The sequence below is a fragment of the Myotis nattereri genome (assembly GCF_964212035.1).
Source record: "Myotis nattereri genome assembly, chromosome: 12".
NCBI lineage: Eukaryota > Metazoa > Chordata > Mammalia > Chiroptera > Vespertilionidae > Myotis > Myotis nattereri.
The window spans coordinates 54,590,778-54,612,391 of NC_138087.1; the positions used below are offsets into that span (position 1 = coordinate 54,590,778).

The window sequence follows — 21,614 nt, forward strand, 5'->3', positions numbered from 1 at the left end:
GCCCCCTTGTCCCTCTGCTCCTTTCAGTCACTACAGTTCCTGCCACGGGTAACCACTACCATGCCATCGCATAACATAGACCCATTTTACTTTTTGAACTTTCTGTAATTGGAATAATCAGTATGTACTCTTTTGTGTCTTATTCAATATCTTTGTTGAGATTTGCCCATGTTGCTCTGGGAGTTTAGTTCCTTCTCTTTGCTGTATAAAATATCACTGTAAAATGTAAATGTAATTTATCAATTTAATAGTTGATAAAACTTTGGGTTGGTTCCAGTTAGGGCTATAATAGTGTGCTATGACCCTTCTTGTACATGCCTCTAGGTGCATATGCTTCTGTTGGGTATGAACTTAGGAATTACTGGGTTACAGGGATGCTTAGCTTTAGTAGATAATGTCTAGCTGGTTTTTAAGTTGGTGGCTCCAAATCATATTTCCATGAAGGGTCTGAGAACTCCAGTTGCTTCATATCTTCACCAACACATGGTATTAATCATTTTTTAAAATTTATTTTGTATTGATTTCAGAGAGGAAGGGAGGAGAGAAATGTCAATGAGAGAGAATCATTGATTGGCTGCCTCCTGCACGCCCCCCACTGGGGATTCAGCCCGAAACCCGGGCATGTGCCCTGACTACAATCAAACCATGATCTCCTGGTTCAGAGGTCAATGCTCAACCACTAAGCCATGCCCATTGGGCCATTTTTTTTTTTTAAGAAACTTTATTTTTCGACAATCTTATTTCCATTCTGTTTAAGAGTTTGTGGAAGAACAGCTTAGGACCACTCAGTGGTTGTTCCCACCCATGCAGTGGCCTGAGCAGTGGGGGCTGCAGACCAGTCTTCCGTGGCAGCTGAGCACTCCAGGCTTCAGCAGGAACCTGGACAGTCAGAGGGCACCTACGCCTCCCGACCAGCCAAGACCTCGGCTGAGCAGCAGTGAGCTCGGGAGCAGTCCATTCACCGAGATGCCTCCTTGGTCACAGCCTTCTCAGCAGCGGCCTGCTCTCCCTTTTCAATCTCTTCCAGGTCCCTGTCGAAGCAGACATCAGGCATGACCTCCCATGGCTGCTCAGGGGAGATGGTGCCACACGTGCACAGAACTTCCCGGGCCACCTCAGACCTCTGGGTGAGCCCCCTTATTGCTGCAAGGGATGGCGATGTCCACAGAGTGCAGAGGAGAATCTGTGATACACAGAGCAGGGGTAGGTGGGTTAGTCGAGCACCAGGAGTCTCGGCTCCCGGAGGGCTGCCTGGATCTGGCTGATGAAGGTCTGGGAGTGAAGTGTCCAGCAATAGCAGTGGCTCCAGTAAACTTCAGCACAGCTCGCTGGACAGTATGGCATGGGCATCAGCTGGGTTTTCAGTGGCAACAATGGCAGAAGCTGCCAGCAGAAGCTTCTCCCAGATTCTCTTCTTCCTTTTGTAGATGGACTGTTCCATTTGGAAGTCAAGGTTTGCTGCCACCTGAGTGGGTTCCTGCTGCAAGGAATTTGAGGACATCCTCATCCTTCCTTTGCAGGACGTCAGGGACTCCAGACATTGTGGAAGTTTCCCTTTAAGTCATGTGGGAACCAAGAACAAGGCTGCCTGGGTCCCGCTCAGGGTAGCATGGAAAGGTGTTAATCTTTTTAATTATGACATTCTGGTGGGTATATGCCGTGGTTATTTATTTTTTTTAAATAGCTTTAAAAGGTAATTCACATGCCATACAACTCACCCACTATATTCAAAGCCAGTATATTCAAAGCTCTCAGTAAGCTCACAGAATTGTGCTTCTATCACCACCATCTCAGAATGTTATCATTGTCCTCCAAAGAAACCCCCCACTCCTGAGCTGTCACCCCAAACCTCCTACCCCTCAGCCCCAGTCAACCACTAATTTACTTTGTGTTTATGGATTTGCTTTTGACATTTTACATAAATAGAAGCATACAGTATGCGGCCTTTTGCCTGGTTTCTTTCACTATCCAAGTTTTTCTCAAGACTCATCACATTTGATTCAACAAAGGAACCATCATGAATCAGATTGTACATCTGAAACACAGGTTGCAGGTTTGTTCCCATTTACTCATCCCCCTGTAAAAAAGAACAGTGCTAATTGCTTCCTTATCTGATGGCACATTTTCTAGTTATCTTTCACAGTTATTTTCAAAAGTGTATTAGGAAGCTGTGCTACTCTGCATCAATTTGCGAGAACACAGCTAAGGTTTGTCTTTGGCTGAAGAATGAGCTGAAGATAAAGCAATGAGTCCCTTTAACATTTTTCAGGTCAAAACTATTTTGGCCATGCTTTATGGTAAGAAATTCTGGAGTGTTAAGTTCATTTGTTGGAACAGATTCAAATGATTTGCTGATAGGACAATTCTGGTTTTTCTCTAAGGTAACCCTACAGCTGACCTCTATGTAGGTCACTCAGTTGAAGACGACAGACACAGAGGAAATGTGAAGGCTCACGTGTAGACAGAAGAAGAGATCGGAGTTATGTGTCTACAAGCTAATCATCTTCCATGAGAGGCATGGGAGAGATCCTCAGAGCCTCCAGAGAAAACCAACCCCTTGGTTTTGCACTTATTTTGTGGGGAACAGAAATGGACTTTGAACTCATTGTGGTTAATTATACTTTTATAGAGGCCCAGTGCACTTATGTGGGTAGGGTCCCTAGGCCTAGCCTGCGATCAGGGCCCTTCGCCAGACCCAAGGCCTAACGCCGCCTCTGCCGTGGGGCTGGTTAGGTTTCGGGCGCGCCCCACAGCTTCTGTCAGCGCCGCAAGCCCCCGCAGCAGTGGCAGCAGCAGCGGCGCCCCGCGTGAGCAGCCCCAAGTGGGCAGAGCGTTCCATCAGCAGCCAGACCAGCGTATGCGCACGGAGGTGAAGTCACTGGTGGCCGCTGTCCCGCCAGCCTGAGCCCAGAGCAGCTGGGGATGAGCAGGGGATCCCAACGGCCTAACGGCCTGACAGCCAGCCTGGTCCTCCCGCCACCCACCCCAGTTCCTGTTCCCCATTGCTGATCTATTGGAGCCTACAGGCGCGGGGCAGGGGTGGGAGTGGGGGAGGGACCAAGAGGTCAGCTGTCTGCCCTGCCGCCACCGCTTCCCCGTTTGCCTGCAGGCAGGCGCAGGGGGAGGTGGGGGAGGGGAGGGACCAAGAGGTGGTCAATGCACCTCATGGTGACTGGTCGAGCCATCATTCTGCTTATGGTCCCTGGCCTTTTATTATATAGGATGGGGCAGCATCGTCTATAAAGTTCATTAGTCTGAAGTACAAGAGATCTGAAACACTTGGTAGTGAGCCGACCACAAACATTTACAAGAATTTTATTCTCTGATGCCAATCAGATCTTGTGAGCTATTAAGAAATAATTGTAGCCAGCGATGTTGGCACATTTGGTATGTTTAAGGTTTAGTACAATCAAACCACAGTAAGGTGGAAAACTTATAAAAGGGGCCAATAAATTGGCAAAGCTAAGTCCTAAGAGCTCACCTTTCACATCTTAAATAAGGACCTCTATCAAAGAAAACCCCCTCAGAGTCCAGTGCCTTTCTAGAACAGCTCCTTTCCAGGTAAGTGACTTGGGACCCAGGGCCATCACCACGTCAAGGAAAAGAGCGCGGCTTTTCCATGCTCCCACATGGCCTGTGCTTCCGGGCCTGTTGTCAGAGCCAGCTACATGGGCTCCCTGCCTTACTGTGGGTAGGGGATGTGGCAGCGTGCGTGGGTATTTAACTGAGCAGTAAATACCACTGCCATAAAACAGCACAAGTTTTGGGTTTCTTGACATTCTGGGTCCAACACAAACACTCTCAAATATGCTGGAAAAATGAGGGAAACAGGACTTTTCTGAATGCTTCTGTCAACTGAGTACTGGGACCAATCAGAGGGGGCATCCTTTCCCTTATGCCAAAGAATGACCGTTTCCTGAAAGACAAAATTATGTTGGAATCTATTATTTGGCCTCAATTTTTTTTGTATTTTGTTTCTAATTTCCTTTTTTTATTGTTTTATTGCTTAAAGTATTACAAAGAGTATTACATTTGTCTCCTTTTTCTCCCCGCCCTTGACAATTCCCTGGCCTCCCCTACCCCCCGTGTCTTATGTCCATTGGTTATGCTTATATGCATGCATACAAGTCCTTCGGTTGATCTCTTACCCTCCCCGCTCCTGCCCCCCAACCCTCCCTGGCCTTCCCACTGCAGTTTGACAATCTGTTTGAGGCTGTTCTGCCTCTCTATCTATTTTTGTTCATAAGTTTATAATGGTCTTTATTATCCATAAATGAGTGAGATCATGTGGTATTTTTCCTTCATTGACTGGCTTATTTCACTTAGCATAATGCTCTCCAGTTCCATCCATGCTGTTGCAAATGGTAAGAATTCCTTCTTTTTTACAGCAGCATAGTATTCCATCATGTAGATGTACCAGAGTTTCCTAACCCATTCATCTACTGATGGGCACTTAGGCTGTTTCCAGATCTTAGCTATGGTGAATTGTGCTGCTATGAACATAGGGGTGCATATATCCTTTCTGATTGGTGTTTCTGGTTTCTTGGGATATATTCCTAGAAGTGGGCTCACGGGGTCAAATGGGAGTTCCACTTTTAGTTTTTTGAGGAAACTCCATACAGTCTTCCAGTGTGGCTGCACCAGTCTGCATTCCCACCAGCAGTGCACGAGTGTTCCTTTTTCTCCACATCCTCTCCAGCACTTGTTGTTTGTTGATGATAACCGTTCTGACAGGTGTGAGATGGTACCTCATTGTTGTTTTGATATGCATTTCTCGGATGATTAGTGACTTTGAGCATGTTTTCATGTCTCTTGGCTTTCTGAATGTCCTCTTTTGAAAAGTGTCTATTTAGGTCAGGGGTAGGCAAACTTTTTGACTCGAGGGCCACAATGGGTTCTTAAACTGGACTCAGAAGAAGGAGCTGCGGCCGTGTTTCCCCACGTTGCCATGTTAACACTGCTGCTGGTGAAGGAGTGGAGGGGAGAGCAAGAGAACCCTCCGCGCTCTTTCGGCTCCATGGGCCGGATAGAACAGCCGAACAGGCCGGATCCGGACTGCGGGCCGTAGTTTGCCCACGGCTGATTTAGGTCCTTTGCCCATTTTTTGATTGGATTGTTTATCTTCCTTTTGTTAAGTTGTATGAGTTCCCTATAAATGTTGGAGATTAAACCCTTATCGGTGATAACATTGGCAAATATGTTCTCCCATGCAGTGGGCTTTCTTGTTGTCTTGTTGATGGTTTCTTTTGTTGTGCAGAAGTTTTTTATTTTGATGTAGTCCCATTTATTTTCTCTTTAGTTTCCAATGCCCTAGGAGCTGTATCGGTGAAGAAATTGCTTCAGCATATGTCTGAGATTTTGTTGCCTTTGGATTCTTCTAGAATTTTTATGGTTTCCCGTCGTACATTTAAGTCCTTTATCCATTTTGAGTTTATTTTTGTGTATGGTGTAAGTTGGTGGTCTTATGGTCTAGTTTCATTTTTTTGCATGTATCTGTCCAATTTTCCCAACACCATTTATTGAAGAGACTATCTTGACTCCATTGTATGTTCTTGCCTCCTTTGTCAAATATTAATTGAGCATATTGGTTCGGGCCAATTTCTGGGCTCTCTATTCTATTCCATTGATCTATATGTCTGTTCTTGTGCCAGTACCAGGCAGTTTTGAGAACAGTGGCTTTGTAATACAGCTTGATATCTGGTATTGAGATCCCACCTACTTTGTTCTTTCTCAGGATCGCTGCAACTATTCGGGGTCTTTCTTTATTCCAGATGAATTTTTGGAGAGTTCGTTCTAGGTCTATGAAATAAGCCATTGGTATTTTAATGGGAAGTGTGTTGAATTTATAGATTGCTTTGGGTAGTAAAGACATTTTAATGATGTTGATTCTACCAATCCAAGAACATGGTATGTCCTTCCATCTGTTTATATCTTCTTCTATCTCTTTTTTAACATCCTGTAGTTTTCTGAGTAGAGGTCTTTTACCTCTTTAGTTTATTCCTAGGTATCTTAACATTTTTGGTGTGATGGTAAATGGGATTGTTTTTTCAGTCTCTTTCTGTAAGTTCACTATTGGTGTATAGAAATGCCATAGATTTCTTGGCATTAATTTTGTATCCTGCTACATTGCCAAATTCATTTATTAAGTCTAATGGTTTTTTGATGGAGTCGTTAGGGTTTTTTATGTATAATATCATGTCATCTGCAAATAAGGACAGTTTTACTTCTTCTTTTCCAATTTGGGTGCCTTTTATTTCTTCTTCTTGTCTAATTGCAATGGCTAATACTTCCAGTACTATGTCAAACAGGAGTGGTGAGAGTGGGCATCCCTGTCTTGTTCCTGTTCTTAGGGGAAATGGTGTTAGTTTTTGTCCATTGAGTATGATGTTGGCTGTGGACCTGTCATATATGGTTTTATTATGTTGAGGTATGATCCTTCTATTCCCACCTTGCTGAGAGTTTTTATCAAAAATGGGTGTTGGATTTTGTCAAATGCTTTTTCTGCATCAATTGATATGACTATGTGGTTTTTTTCTTTCAATTTATGTGATGTATCACGTTTATTGATTTGCGGACATTGTACCATCCTTGCATCCCTGGGATAAATCCTACTTGATCATGGTGTATAATCTTTCTGATGTACTGCTGGATCCAATTTGCTAAGATTTTGTTGAGGATTTTGGCATCTATGTTCATGAGGGATATTGGCCTGTAATTCTCTTTCATTGTGTTGTCTTTACCTGATTTTGGTATTAGGGTGATGCTGGCTTCATAGAATGAGCTTGGAAGTGTTCCTTCCTCTTGAATTTTTTGTTGTAGTCTGAGGAGGACAGGTTTAGTTCTCCCTTGAATGTTTGGTAAAACTCCCCTGTGAAGCCGTCTGGTCCTGGGCTTTTGTTTGCTGGAAGCTTTTGATGACTGCTTCAATTTCTTCCATAGTTATTGGCCTATTGAGAGTTTGAGAGTCTTCGTGATTTGAGTTTTGGAATGTTGTATTTTTCTAGGAATATGTCCATTTCCTCCAAGTTGTCTAGTTTGTTAGAGTAGAGTTGTCCATAGTATTTTTTAACAATCATTTGTATTTTTGTGGGGTCTGTTATTTCGCCTCTATCATTTCTGATTTTGTTTATTTGGGTCCTCTCTCTTTGCTTCTTGGTGAGCTTGGCTAGAGGTTCATCAATCTTGTGTATCCTTTCAAAGAACCAGCTCTTGGTTTCATTGATTTTATGTATAGTTTTTTTGGCCTCTATGTCATTTATTTCTGCTCTAATCTCTATTATCTCCTTCCTTCTGCTCACTCTGGGCTTTACTTGTTGCTCTCTTTTTAATTCTTTGAGATGTAGTTACATGACTTACTACCATTTTTTCTTGTTTTTTTTGAGATAGGCCTGTAGAGCTATAAACTTCCCTCTCAGGACTGCTTTCATTATGTCCCATAGGTTTTGGATTGTTGTGTTTTCATTGTCATTAGTTTCCAGGATGTTTTTCATTTCTTCTTTGATCTCATTGGTAACCCAATCAATATTTAATAACATGCTATTCAGCTTCCAAGTGTTTGAGTATTTTGAGTTGTTTTTATTGTAGTTTATTTCTAATATTATGCCACTGTGGTCTGAGAAGATGCTTGGTATGATTTCAATCTTGAATTTGGGGAGACTTTGTTTGTGACCCAATATGTGGTCTATTTTTGAAAATGTCCCATGAGCACTTGAGAAGAACGCATATTCCGTGGCTTTTGGGTGAAATGCTCTGAAGATGTCAATTAAGTCCCTCTGATCTAGTGAGTCATTTAGGATTGCTGTTACTTTGCCGATTTTTTGTCTAGAGGATTTATCCAGTGATGTCAGTGGTGTATTAAAGTCCCCTACTATGATTGTATTGTTGTCGATCTGTCCCTAATAGCAGAACGACTGGGAATGACTGGTCACTATGACACACACTGACCACCAGCGGGCAGACACTCAATGCAGGAGCTGCCCCCTGGTGGTCAGTGCACTCCCACAGGGGGGCTCTGCTCAGCCACAAGCCAGGCTGATGGCTGCCAGTACAGCGGTGGTGGTGGGAGCCTCTCCCGTCTCCTCAGCAGCACTAAGGATGTCCAACTGCAGCTTAGGCCTGCTCTCCGCTGGCAAGTGGACGTCCCCTGAGGGCTCCCAGGCTGCCAGAGGGATGTCTGATTGCCAGCTTAGGCCCAATCCCCCGGGGAGCGGGACCTCCCCGCCTCCCCCCGAGTGCACAAATTTTTGTGCACCGGACCTCTAGTAAAGAAAGAAATCATTACCGACTTAGACTTCTCTACTGTTCAATAAGCTTATGCCACAAATGTGGCTAACTTGGCTATCTTTTAGGCCTTTTTACATAATCACTAGAGGCCCGGTGCACAAATTCATGGTGTCCGGCCAGCACACCCCAATGGGGACCAATCGGGCCCGGCTGGCCAGGAGGAGGGGCCAGCCGACCCTGCCCCTGGTCGAAATCCTGGTTGAACTTCAAGGGGAAAATTTGCATATTAAGCTTTTATTATATAGGATGTACCACATGTTAAAATACTAGTTGCTTTGTGTTTCAAAGATGTTTACACAAATGCAGAAACAAAACTGGAATTATAGTCTAAAAATTAAATCTAGCTGCTAGTAGTTCAACAGCTCTATCTTCTTGCTGGAATCTCCAACCCCCTCCCTCAAGCACACACAACCCCTACCCTTCCCACACAGTAACATAACACAACAAAATATGTTAAGTGTACATCATACATTTATTACCAACAACCCTCTCAACTCCAAAATTGGGCACAGGGATTAAAAATAAAAATCCATTGCACTACTTAGTAAAGCATTACTAGTAACTTTCATAAAAAATGTACAAACTTTGTTAAAAATTTATCAAGCCTTCAAATGATTTGGTTACAGATATTTATAATACATACATTTAAAACTATGTTAACTGATACAATGGAATATGATTTGAGGAAATGACTCAGCAAATGATTCCAAAAAACACCCCTGTAAGCTTTCATAATCTGAAACAAACAGCAAAATGAGGTAACCCAATGTACAACAGGGGGAAAATAGGTTCCTAATGAAGGCCTAAAGACATACATGAAAAATATCCGCACAAGTGAATTATAGATCTCATTCAAAATATTTAAGAGGCCCAAATTTAAGAATCTTAACAAATCACATTTGAGAGTGTATAAAATCTAAATATGCTTCCACATTTTTAAAATTTTGCTTAAAAAAGAAGAAAAATCAGGACAGAAAATCCTAATGAGATCTCGATACCTGGAGGCCTTGACTTACTTTTTGTTTTGTTCTGTTTTGGGGGATAGGTTGGGGGTGGCTGGCGGGGAAAAAAAATAATCAAAGATGATAATTCATGTCAAAAACAAAAAACCCCAAAACAAAATCCCATAGCAGAGTTAAGATGGTAAAGCCAATATTATTTTAGGAGGAAAGAGGAAGAAGGCAACAAACCAACATCTGCCTGCTATCTGGTGCATCACCCAAGGTGACAACAGCTAGAACAAATCAACTGCTCTTTCTCTTTTGCTAGCCACAAAGCTGCTCATTTTGGTGAGTCTGAGGTGGTTCAGAGCACATGCATGTATACTCCTAATATGTACTAACCACTTAATAAGCAAGTCTGCACACATCTCTAAGAGGCCATGCAAAGAAAAGACATTCCCAAAGAGATCAGTCACAAGAGCCAACAATTCAGAATTTTACCAATAGACCCTGCTGCCTCCTAAATTGCCAACTGCCTCTCAAAAATTTACTGGGAAAGGGATATAATGACAAGAATTCATCGTCAGAGGTAAGGAAGGAAGAGCTACTTTTCCTAGTCATTAGTACAATGTGCCTTGTTAATTAGGTATCTATATAAATTAGAAAAAGTGCTTTACTTGCATGCTTCAATAAAATGAATACTGAGTGTAGTAGTGTTATGTTAGATCTGTACAGATAAAAAATTTTTTTGCAGCTATATAAAAGAGTATGTATAAGATGGGCTTTTGCCATTTTAAACATGATTTTTTTAATTAAAAAAAAATAAAGAGTAAACTCTACGTGATTTGTAATGTAGCTGATTATTATGCCAATAATTTTGGTCTTGAACAAACTTTTTATTCATCAGGAATAGGTGGGGGATATCCTAATGATTTAAAAGTAACATGTGCGTTTTATCACTGTTTAGATGTATTTATGATGCATTGACAAATTTAAGGGCAAACAGAAAGTATGCAAAATTCTATTTGTATGACTAGAGGCAACAGTGTCTGGAAAAGGGCAAAATTGTGCTTCCATGTCAATTGACTTTACTGAACTCTAAGCTGTGATGAGCTTATAGAGATTTCAAGGGAAGGCAAGTAGCATGGCAGTAATAAGTAGTTAACACTGTCTGAGTAGAAGACCAACACAGAGCCAACTGAAAACTGAGTGAGGCTGGCAGCAAATCATCACAATCCTGACTGGAACTACACAGCTTGTGCTACTGCAAAGCAATGACATCAACCGCAGGGAAGAGGCAGGCAATGCTGAGCACACAAAGAATGAGAGAGGAATCTAAACACTGCTGGAAAACTGAATTTAAATAATCTGCATTATGCTCAATAAATCTATTAAAAAACCCCACACAGCTATGTATTGAAATATTTCAGATCAACTAAATGAAGGTCAATTCCTGTTTTACAGCATTATTTTTTATACAAAAATCATATCTTCATTTATACTGCAAGTATTTTGGACACCTGTTATATAATATTTTTCTCATTCAAACAAAACAAAAAGGAAAACAATAAAACATCAAAGCACATCAGGTCTAAGGAACTAGAGCTGTCATAGCACTTGATCCATCCTGGAAACGAGGGTTTTGATGAGAAGCACATTTACTGAGAGAACTAGACAACTTTCAGAATTGGAGCTTGGCAGGTGAATTAACACAAACAGAAGTACAGTTTTCTTAAAACAACTTAGTTGCCCATGGGAGCTTGAACAAAGAACATATACCAGAAATCAAGCTGAGTTAGCGAACAGATTTTGTTCTGTTGGAAGTCAAGGAAGTGAGACTTCATGGGACCAGTGGTATTCTTAGAAATATATTACTCAAATATCTTCAGAATAGACTACAAATCTAAACATTAAAAAAAAAAAATCACAAGTACTTCCTGTAAGAAGCTTACTGGAAATGTAAAGGAAAAAACAAGTATCAACATTCAAATCATTGATTGAAATGCTAATATTGCTAACTGACGATGTATGATATTGCACCTTCTTTTTGGAAACAGCAAGTTGGAGATTTAAAAAGTTTTCAGAACAGAATAAAAAGATCAGTTTCATGGAGTGAGATCTGTTACACCTTTTTTTCTTAAGTGACCCACTTGGACCACCAATGAAGAAAAGGTGGCAGCTGCCTGAAGCAGAGGAAGGCGGCTTTTCTCATTCCATTCATTGGGAGGGAAGGGGATGGAGTATTCAATGCTTGTAATTGATGCACCCTTAGCAATCAGTGTGCAACAGCAAACACAAGGGGGGAAAAAAAACCAGTGTACAGTACTAGTGCTGTTTAAATAACACACCAGATTATACATTGCAGCATAATTAAAACTACACACACATTCTTGGTACATGCTGGTATATAGGATCTCATACACACATTAGCTACCATGCCTGCACACAAGTAGTTACACATTCTCTCTCACACACAGAGATACATTTATCACCAACAGTCATACGTTGCATTCATTTCCACTCACAGTTTCTGAAGGCTCTATATAAGGTAGATTGCTATTCATCTGGAGCTACCACTTCTTATAAAAGCACATGCTAAAAGATCACGTCCACTGTAATCTTGCAGCAACACTCGGAATGATCACACAAAAACCAGGGAATGTTAGTGCACACACAAAATTAAGCTAAAGAAAAAGTCTTTGGAGTTCCAATCACACGGTTAGTATAACAATCCCATAATTATGAAGACTAATTGTAAGCTTTTATAGTGGATTAAGTCACACAGTGCAAAGAAAGGTCCATTGACCCTTTTGGTAAAGGGAGGGCTGGAAGCCACACAGATTAAGTTCAATGGATAGTCCGTATATACATGTGATGAGGAACACCCAAACTAAATTTGTGCTCTTAGGTTGGTCATTCTGAATCCCGATGCACTTCTGAAGCATCAGCTCGACAAATTGGGCAAGTACGATTTGCCTACAACACAAAAGAGAAAACTTGTTTGAATTGTGACTTACACAATGAAACATATTAAAAGCAACGGAACTTTTTTTACTTCCCATATAGTTTCTACATTCTTAGTTCTTTGAAGAGGGTACAAAGCAATCATTTAATCTGTCTTTTTAAAAATACCCCATTAAATCTCAAAAAACTAATAACCTATGATTGACTTTTTTGGTTTTATTTTCGATTAATTTTTTTAAAGGGTCTACCTTCACCATATAGACATTATCCATAACCAGTTCAGACAAATTTAACTGGTTTAAAAAACTCCATCTCAACAAATGACACCACATTTGCTGAGTTGCTAAAGCCAGCAACATAGGCATCCACCTGCTCTCTTTCTACAATCCATATTCATCAAATATTCTAATTTCTTTATTATAACAGCTTTCAAATCAGTCCTTTTCTTTTAATTGCCACTATTTGTTCTGTGTATGGCTCAGAACATCCTTATTCCATCTTCCTGGCTCTCAGAAATTATTCCTTGTAGTCCATTCTCTAAACAATGGCCAGTGATCTTTCTAACACACAATCTCACTCATCTCTCTTCCACATCACTTTCAAGATATCTCACACTTTACAGTGACTTCACAATAAGCTGGTCACTGGCTACATTTCTGAACGTCTGTCTCTTCTCTTGCCACTGGCATACACTAGTTATCAGCCACATGGAACCTGTGGTTTTCTGATTATTCTCTCTTCTCACATGTCAGGGCTGAGTGTATTTAATGCTTTATTTTTCTAAAAAGTTCAGACTCTTCACCTTCAGGATTCAGTTTGGGCTAAACTGGGTACCCTTAATCTGTGCTCATCTGTCTTCCTCGCCAAACTGGGAAGTTATCTAACCCAATATTATTATCTCCTAATGAGAATATTCTAAAAAATTCCCACACAACATAAAGTTAACTAATTTGTGTCCTTTGGACTTAAAAAAAATTTTAATATCTACAAAAGAAAAAAGGGTCAGAATTAAAAGCACTAGAGGTTTGTTCCTATGTAAATCTCTGACAAAGGAGCTCCAGTGAGGTCCCCTTCTAAACTCAGGGGAAAACTGGCATAATGAACCCAGGCCTTACTCCTATATACCATGAGAAAGTTAGGACATCCTTATATAATAAAACCTTAATATGCAAATCGACCAAAAGGCAGAACGATCGGTCACTATGATGCGCACTGACCACTAGGGGGCAGATGCTCAACACAGGAGCACCACTCAGCCAGAAGCCAGGCTCAGGGCTGGCGAGTGAGAGCAGCGGTGGCGAGAGCCTCTCCCGCCTCCGCTGCAGGCGGGCGGTAAGGAGTGAGGGGTTGCGGACTGTGAGAGCCCCAGACTGCAAGGGGGGATTGGGCCTGGGCTGGCAGACATCCCCCAAGGGGTCTCTTTGTAGAAAGAGAGCAAGTGGATGCCTATGTTGCTGGCTTTAGCAACTCAGCAAATGGTGTCATTTGTTGAGATGGAGTTTTTTAAAATTCCATATTCCCATTACCCAGACTCAACAATCCATGGCTAATTTTATTTCATCTATTACTGTCTACTTCTAAATACCAGATTATTTTCAAACAAAACTAAAAGCTCTAGTACTCATTATGAAAGACAGATAACCACTTTTCAGGTTTTACAAAATCACTCCCATGATGATTAGAGTTCTTTTTTTAAATATTGGTTTTTTACAGAGAGGAAGGGAGAGGGATAGAGTTAGAAACATCGATGAGAGAGAAACACTGATCAGCTGCCTCCTGCACACCTGCCACTGGGGATGTGCCCGCAATCAAGGTACATGCCCTTGACCGGAATCGAACCTGGGACCCCCTTCAGTCTGCAGGCCGACGCTCTATCCACTGAGCCAAACCGGTTAGGGCTTATAGTTCATTTTTACTGGCCTTTTCCCTTCATTTTTAGAAATCATATTGAAAGCTGTGTTTGTATTTTACCTCCTTTCCCACCCCCCACCAATGATGGACTTACTCTACATGAAACTATGCTCAATGTTATTCTCTTCTCAGGTGCCATCACATTACCTTAAGCCATTTGTCGACACACTTGGCATGGAACTCGTGGTTACAGGGTAAAACTCTAAGTAGCTGCCTTGACTCAAAATCACACATGCATACTACACACCTAAAAAAAGCAAAAAGGTCATTTAACCATAAAACCTATTGGTTCTCTGTTTTGTTATGACTACTGAAGCCCCCCCAAAAAAACCACTTACCATCTCACTTATCAAAATGTCATTTAAATTTTAAGACACACACACACACAAAAATCATGATATTAAGACATGCAGTAAAAGTGCTTTTCTTTACTGAGAAATCATCAGGAAAAATCTCTGGTTTAACATCCAAGCTAGTCTTTTTTTTTTTTTTTATTTTTATTCATTTCAGAAAGGAAAGGAGAGGGAGAGAGAGATAGAAACATCAGTGATGAGAGAGCATCATTGATCAGCTGCCTCCTGCATGCCCCACACTGGGGATTGAGTCCACAACCTGGGCATGTGCCCTTAACTGGAATCGAACCAGGATCCTCCAGTATACAGGCCAATGCTCTATCCACTGAGCCAAACCGGCTAGGGCCCAAGCTAGTCTTAACACATTGCGGACCAGTGGTTTCATTGCTAGCTTTACTCAGTGGCCATCTAAGTTTCTACTGAACGAGTACAAAAAATGTTTTCCATAAATGTTAAAGGCACGCTTTAAAATTAAATACCCATTGCATTTTGAAGTTATTTATTACATGTCCTTACAAGCTAATATTTTTTTAAAGTATTCTCGTGATTGGCCACAAGCCTTAGAATAGAAAACATGGGAATTCTCATGATCCATCTGCAATGTGTAAATACTAAAAGTACTATGAGAGTCAATAAAGGGGTGCTAGAACTGGATAGTCTTATGCAAGTTGGACTATTACCTCACACAATACATAAAAATTAACTAACACATGGAGTAAAGGCCTAAACGTAAAAGCTAAAAATGATCAAATCTTAGAAGAAAACATAGGAGTAAATCTTCGTGACTTCCAAGTACGCAATGGTTTGAGATACTGAAAGCACAAGAAACAAAAATAGATAGGTAAATGGCACAGGGGTGTAGATGGTGGTGACCTGCCTCCCATGATGAAGTCAGACAACAATTACATGTTAACAGATGACCTTCTTCCTTTCCTGTACCTCCTATCTCCCCTCCCTCTGATGACTCAGACAACACACCGTCACTACCACCTCTCAGCCAGTTCTAATGTGCTCTCAGTTTTCCCAGTGCTGATAAGTTAAACTACACTGTACATATATTATTTATACTTTGTATAGACTGTGTACTTATCATATCATTCTTGCTCTTACTGTATGTTAGTGTTACTTTATGTTTTATGTTTTTTGGTATAATTTGGTAGGTTAATTTTTGGAGCTATAAATGCTAAAAAAATTTTCCATATAGATCAATGGTAACTGCTTCTTCACTTTATGTCATTTGGTTTATGAAACGCTCTACTTTTGGAGCAAGGAAAATCTGTACATAAATGTTCACAGCAGTATTATTAATACTAGACAAAATGTGGAAACAACCCAAATGTTCAACTGAGGAAAGGACAAACAAGATCTGGTGTGTCCATACAATCAAATATTACTTGGCCATAAACAGGAATGAAATACTGATACAAGCTATGACATGATGAACCTTGAACACAAACTAAGTAAAAGAAGCCAGATTATAAAGACCATCCTATCTAATAAAGAGGGAATATGCAAATTGACCATCACAAAGATGGTGGCGCCCATATCCACAAGATGGAGTGTCCAGTCCCCTCAGCTCCGCCAGAGTCCCCCAGTCCTTTTAGCACCGCCAGAGGGGTGGCAGGCGTGTGGTGTGGCTGGACCTGCCCTCAGCCCCTCAGGACCAGCCTGAGGCACAGGTAAGCCTCGGATGTCAGCTGCCCCGCCGCCCAGGGTAGGCCTGAGGCACAGGCAAGCATTGGATGGGTGGCTGTCCAGCCACGCAGGGCCACCCGAGGCTCAGGTAACCAGGTCCGACAAAGGTTTGCGCTGCCGGTAGTGGCAGCAGGAGAGGTGTGATGGGGGCATCGCTTCCCGCCCCTAAAGGCTCCTGGACTGTGAGAGGGCACAGGCTGGGCTGAGGAACCTTCCCCTCCAGTGCATGAATTTTCATGCACCGGGCCTCTATTATATTATATGACCCCATTTATGTGAAATGTCCAGAATAGGTACCTCTATAGAGATTAAAAAAAAATTAGTTGGGGTTTGTGCCAGGGTGAAGAGGATTGGAAAGAAATGGGGAATGGCTGCTAATGAGTAACGAGTTTATTTTTGGGGTGATGAAAATGGTATAAATTTGCTTGTGAAGATGTTTGCAAAACACTGAATATACTAAGAATCACTATAAATGTGAATTATATCTCAGTAGAGTTGCTATAAAGAAGATACTATAAAAAGCAGAATCCTTAGGTAAAAACTTTGAACTTTAATTGTATGAGACTTTAATTATATATAAAATATTGCAGTTTGAATCAGAGATCATAAAATTTACAGGCAACCTAAAAGTCCAGAACAGCACTGTCCAATAAAGTTTTCTGAAGTGACGGAAATGTTTTACATCTTTCAATACAGCATCACTAGCTAGTGTTGCTAAGAAACTTAACACATTGTATGCTGGAAACGTATTTATACGTTTTACGTATTTATACGTTCTACCAGTGTAGTAGAGTGCGGGACACGTATTAATACGTTTTTTATAGACTAGCGGTAGAATGCGGGTAATGTATAAATACCTAAACTAAAGTTATCATAATTTTACTGAACGTTGCCATTTGCGCAAAAAATTAGCAAAAATGGCCTGCGCCACCTGTTAGTGTGCAATAAAAACTACCCGCAAACAATGTGTTAACTTTCAATTTTATTTAAGCACCCCCATGTGACTAGCTGCTACCTAACTAGACAACATAGGCTAAGATTATGAAATAGAGGTTACTTTATCAAGTTATCTATGGCTCTCACGCTTTTATTTCATGAAGGTAGAAAAGAAAATTAACAGAGCGATATCAGAAAAATGTACTTACAAAGTCTGTTCTGACTGGTGGTTGTTAGGATTGAACCGGTATGAAGGAAGTTGTTCAATATCTGCTTTAGTCAGTCCTCGTGGCTTAGCTTCTCCTAGTCGCTCTGCCAGGTTTAAAAGGGCCTGTTGTGGAACAGGAAATATACTTTAACTTTCTTTAAATTTTTCCATAGTGGTAATTTTTTAAAAAACTACTTTTATTGTGGAAAAATTTAAATACATACTAAAGAAGAGGTACAGTATAATGAAATTCCATATTCCCATTACCCAGGCTCAACAATCCATGGCTAATTTTATTTCACCTATTACTGTCTATTTCTAAATACCAGATTATTTTCAAACAAAACTAAAACATGGTATTTCATTAATAAAATAGTTCTGTATGTATTTTTAAAACAGTCTGTCAACTTCAGCACTTTTGACATTTTGGGCTAGATAACTTTTATTGTGGGGGGCTGTTCTGTGCACTGTAGGATGTTTAGCAGCATCTCTGCTAAAGGACAGTAACACCCTCCCACCCAGTTGTAACAATCAAAAATGTCTTCATATGTTGCTAAATATCCTCCTGGGGATAAAACTATCCCCAAGTTGAACACCAACACTCTAAAAAAGGAAAGATTTTTTAAAAGGGAATAAATCACATCATCATCATCATAATACCTTATAATTCTTTGTCAAATGTCTGTTTCTATTACTTTCAAAACACTTTTAAAAATAGTTTATTCAAATCACAATCCAAATAAATCCATCTGTTCCCATTGCTTGATACTGTCTCAAGTATCTTTTTTAAATTTTGTATTTATTGAAGAAAACAGGTCAATGGCCTGTAGAAATTCTCAGTCCGAATTTTGTTGACTGAACCACCCCACCCCGACTTGAGTTTTCTTGTCCCCTGTATTTCCTATAAATTGGTGGATTTGAGTATTTCAATCATAGCTTACCACACCTAATTGTTATGTTAGCAGCCACTGATGGAACACTGCCTAGGTTCATTTATTCAGTAAAGATGGTAAAATGGTAATATTCTAATTCTATCATTCTTTCTTCATTTATTAGATGAAATATTTCTATACTGAGCAACTGCCCCATACCAAATTGCATTCAGTAGTATTAATTATATATAAAGTGCAGGATGAATAAGACCACTGAGTGTGTTTTCTTAAGCATCACTATGAATTCGTGAATATTAGCATAGTTGATGTTTCAATATATCGCAGCTATTATGCTTACTGGTTTATACAAGTACCTCCTTTCTCCCAGTTTTCAATGGCTCTAATTATTCATTTGCTTTATCCTAAAATCAGGCAGCCCTTTGTGTGCTGCTTTCCCCCTTTAAAGGCTGCCACAGGGTTAAGAGAATGGGTAACAAAGAAATGATGACAGATGAGAGAACAAATAATTTCTCAAAAAAAACTCAATAACTAATGGTATATGTTTTAGTATCATGACACTGCTTTTGGTACAGCTTCATTTGGAGAATTGGGTCACCTAAAATTGCTTCCCGTTTGTGAACATGAATGCCCCTAAGTTCTTCTAAATGCTAGACAAGTTGTTAAATTGGTGCTGATTACAATTAGCATATAAAATTTATGATATAGCTTATCTATACTTATACCTCTACTATATAATAAGACACTTAGGTCAACTAACACAAATATGACAATTATATTCAATAAAATGTTCATTAAGCCCTTATTGAAAGGAGAATGTAATGATAACCAAGCTCTCAACAAGATAACTGAAGGCACAACATGATCATTACATATGGTTTTATAAGAACAAAAAGGAGGGAGAGAGACATTTAGATCTGATAATGGACTAGAAATGGCTTTCATAGAAGTAGTTTCAAAATGTAGAGGAAGGGGTGAAAATAATTAGGCAGAAGGATCAAGGGGAGTAAAAGCACACAGGCAAGAATGTATAGGGTAGACTAAAAAAATGGTGAAAACTCTGGACTAGGGAGTGTTGTAGGTGTGCACACTATTGAAATAAAAGAAAAGCAAGCACGATTTTCTTGGTTGAATTAAAGTGTGACTTTGCAGAAGATCAAACATATTCAATCCAAAATACAGTCTAGAAAAGATTCCAATGCTAAGTACAAAATTTTTCCATTGGCATATGTATACAATTTGATCAATGAAAAGCTGTCCTTTCAGTAGCATGAAAGAAGACTCAATTTCAGTACCTAAAAGAATACCTAAAAGAGAACCAACTCCTTTCCTTACCGCTCTGTACAAAACTAACATAGTGTTCTAGAAACAAAATCAGGAAATTACTACAGCCCCTTTCTCAAGAATCTGAGAATGAAAGCCAAAGGACACTGCAGTGTGATTATATATGTAGAAAGAAAGTGATATAATGGCATTCTGAAAACTACAGAAGAATATAGCATTTGGCCTGATCTATTCCACATGCATTTAAAAAACAAATCAAAGATGCTTTAAGATTGTTTGTGTGTGAGATCTCTCCTCCTTCTCCCCAGGTTCAGTTCACCTAAAAAAAAAAAAAAAAAAAAAAAAAAAAAGTGTTCCAGCACAGATGTCCCAATTAACGATGGTTTGGCTTACGATTTTTCCACTTCACAATGGTGCAAAAGCGACATGCATTCATTAGAAACCAGGAAGGCTAAGCTATGATGTTCAGTAGGTTAAATGCATTTCAATTCATGATATTTTCAACTTACAATGAATTTATCAGGACGTAACCCCATCATAAGCCAAGGAGCATCTGTATTCATACTGTATAAATAGAAACTACGTGAGGCTGGGGTGAGAAAAATAGCTGGCAGTATCAAAACCAAGTCATACAAACAGTCACTCACATTCAACATGCCCAAATCCGAATTTGCCTTCCAACCCCTAAACTGCACCTCCTACTCCTATCTTCAAATACTATAACATCAACATCATCTAAATTAGATGATGTCATCTACCTGACCTACTGTCATCTTCTGCCTTCTTTGTGGGCTACTACAGTTTTTGTAGAGCATCTTCTTTTGCAACCCTCCCACTCACACCCCTAACTCTACTCCTGTTGATTCAAATGTTAAAAATGTCTCTGAAGATGTACTTTTTTCTATTTGCAGTTCCTATAGTTCGAAGCTTGCATGGTTTTATAATTTATTGCCTGACCTATTAAATAAGTTTCCCCACCACCAACTTCTTAACCTCTCCCATCTATTCCTTAATACTACTAGCAGAGTTCTGACTCATACAAATAGAGATCCATTAGCACCAAAAAATGTAGCGGCTCCTTCATCCCATAATATTCAAAATTCTGTCATTCTCTAGCAGGACACTCAAGGACAACCAGTTAAGCTTTCCAATCAAATCTCACGTTAGCCACAGACTATATGCAATTCCTCAAGAATATCCAGCACTTTCCTGCTTCAACCTTATGCACGAAAGTTTCCCCATTCTTCAAGAATCAGCTCAAACACTTCTGGCTTCCACAAAATCTTTGAGAACATCAATTTATAATTCACTGTTTTCTCATTTATATTCTCTGATAGGAGTTGAGTTGTATGTAACTCTAATAGAGTACCAAAAGTCTCTCTCTTTATCAGAGCTGTGTGGTACATGACAAAATATCCTTAAGGATGCTGAACACTTCTTTCAAACATATTTGTATCTTGAAATGTACAAAGGATTCACTTAATAATGTTTAATTAGATGAATGAGTTGAGTATTACAGTGCTTTTTATGCACACAATATTCCCCAACTTAATTCAAAGTTCACCTACTCACCTCGTAATTTTCTACTTCTCCATCTTCCACATCCAATTCAAAGCTGAAAGTTGGGCCTACTGCAGGTGGCACTGGAAGCATTGATCTGCAGTGAAAATAACCAACACTGGCACTGATATATTACTACATTACTTCAGTGAACAGGAAAAACAAAGTCCAGTGGTATAGGGACAAATGGCTGGGGTCAATCAGTGGCAACCCTTTAAAAAAAACTGACTTCACTAACAATAAACAAAAACTGACACTTAAAAAAAATATCATTTACAATAGCATAAAATCACATAAAATATTTGGAATGAATTCAACAAAACATATGTAAGACCTACACAATAAAAACTGCAAAAATACTGTAAGGATAAACTTAAAAAGAATAGAGAAATATGCTGTGTAAGTTAACTGACAAGACGGCTCAATATTAAGATGTCAACTTTCTCCCCAACTGATCTATAGATTTCATGCAATCCCTACCAAAATCCTCAGCAAGCCCTTTATAAAGTAGAAACTAATTTGATTTAAAAATTTATATGGCTCACACAAAAGACTTTAGATCATTTTAGAACTAAGTTGGGAGACTTAT

General features: G+C 39.9%; 1 protein-coding gene and 1 pseudogene across 2 annotated transcripts in view; both read right to left on the reverse strand.

The window, feature by feature from the left end:
- Positions 1 to 775: 775 nt before the first annotated feature.
- Positions 776 to 1,541, reverse strand: LOC308527577 (small ribosomal subunit protein uS2-like; annotated as a pseudogene). The gene has a single exon. The product of its transcript is annotated as a small ribosomal subunit protein uS2-like (transcript).
- An 8,433-nt stretch (positions 1,542 to 9,974) lies between these two features.
- Positions 9,975 to 21,614, reverse strand: part of RNF38 (ring finger protein 38) — a gene marked incomplete at its 5' end in the record, with an annotated part of 110,286 nt that continues 98,646 nt past the window's right edge. Inside the window, 4 exons of the mRNA XM_081102927.1 lie at positions 9,975 to 12,200; positions 14,247 to 14,346; positions 17,293 to 17,414; positions 21,038 to 21,122. Of these exons, the coding sequence (XP_080959053.1) occupies positions 12,138 to 12,200; positions 14,247 to 14,346; positions 17,293 to 17,414; positions 21,038 to 21,122 (370 nt within the window). The 3' untranslated portion in view covers positions 9,975 to 12,137. The remainder of the gene's footprint in view (positions 12,201 to 14,246; positions 14,347 to 17,292; positions 17,415 to 21,037; positions 21,123 to 21,614) is intronic.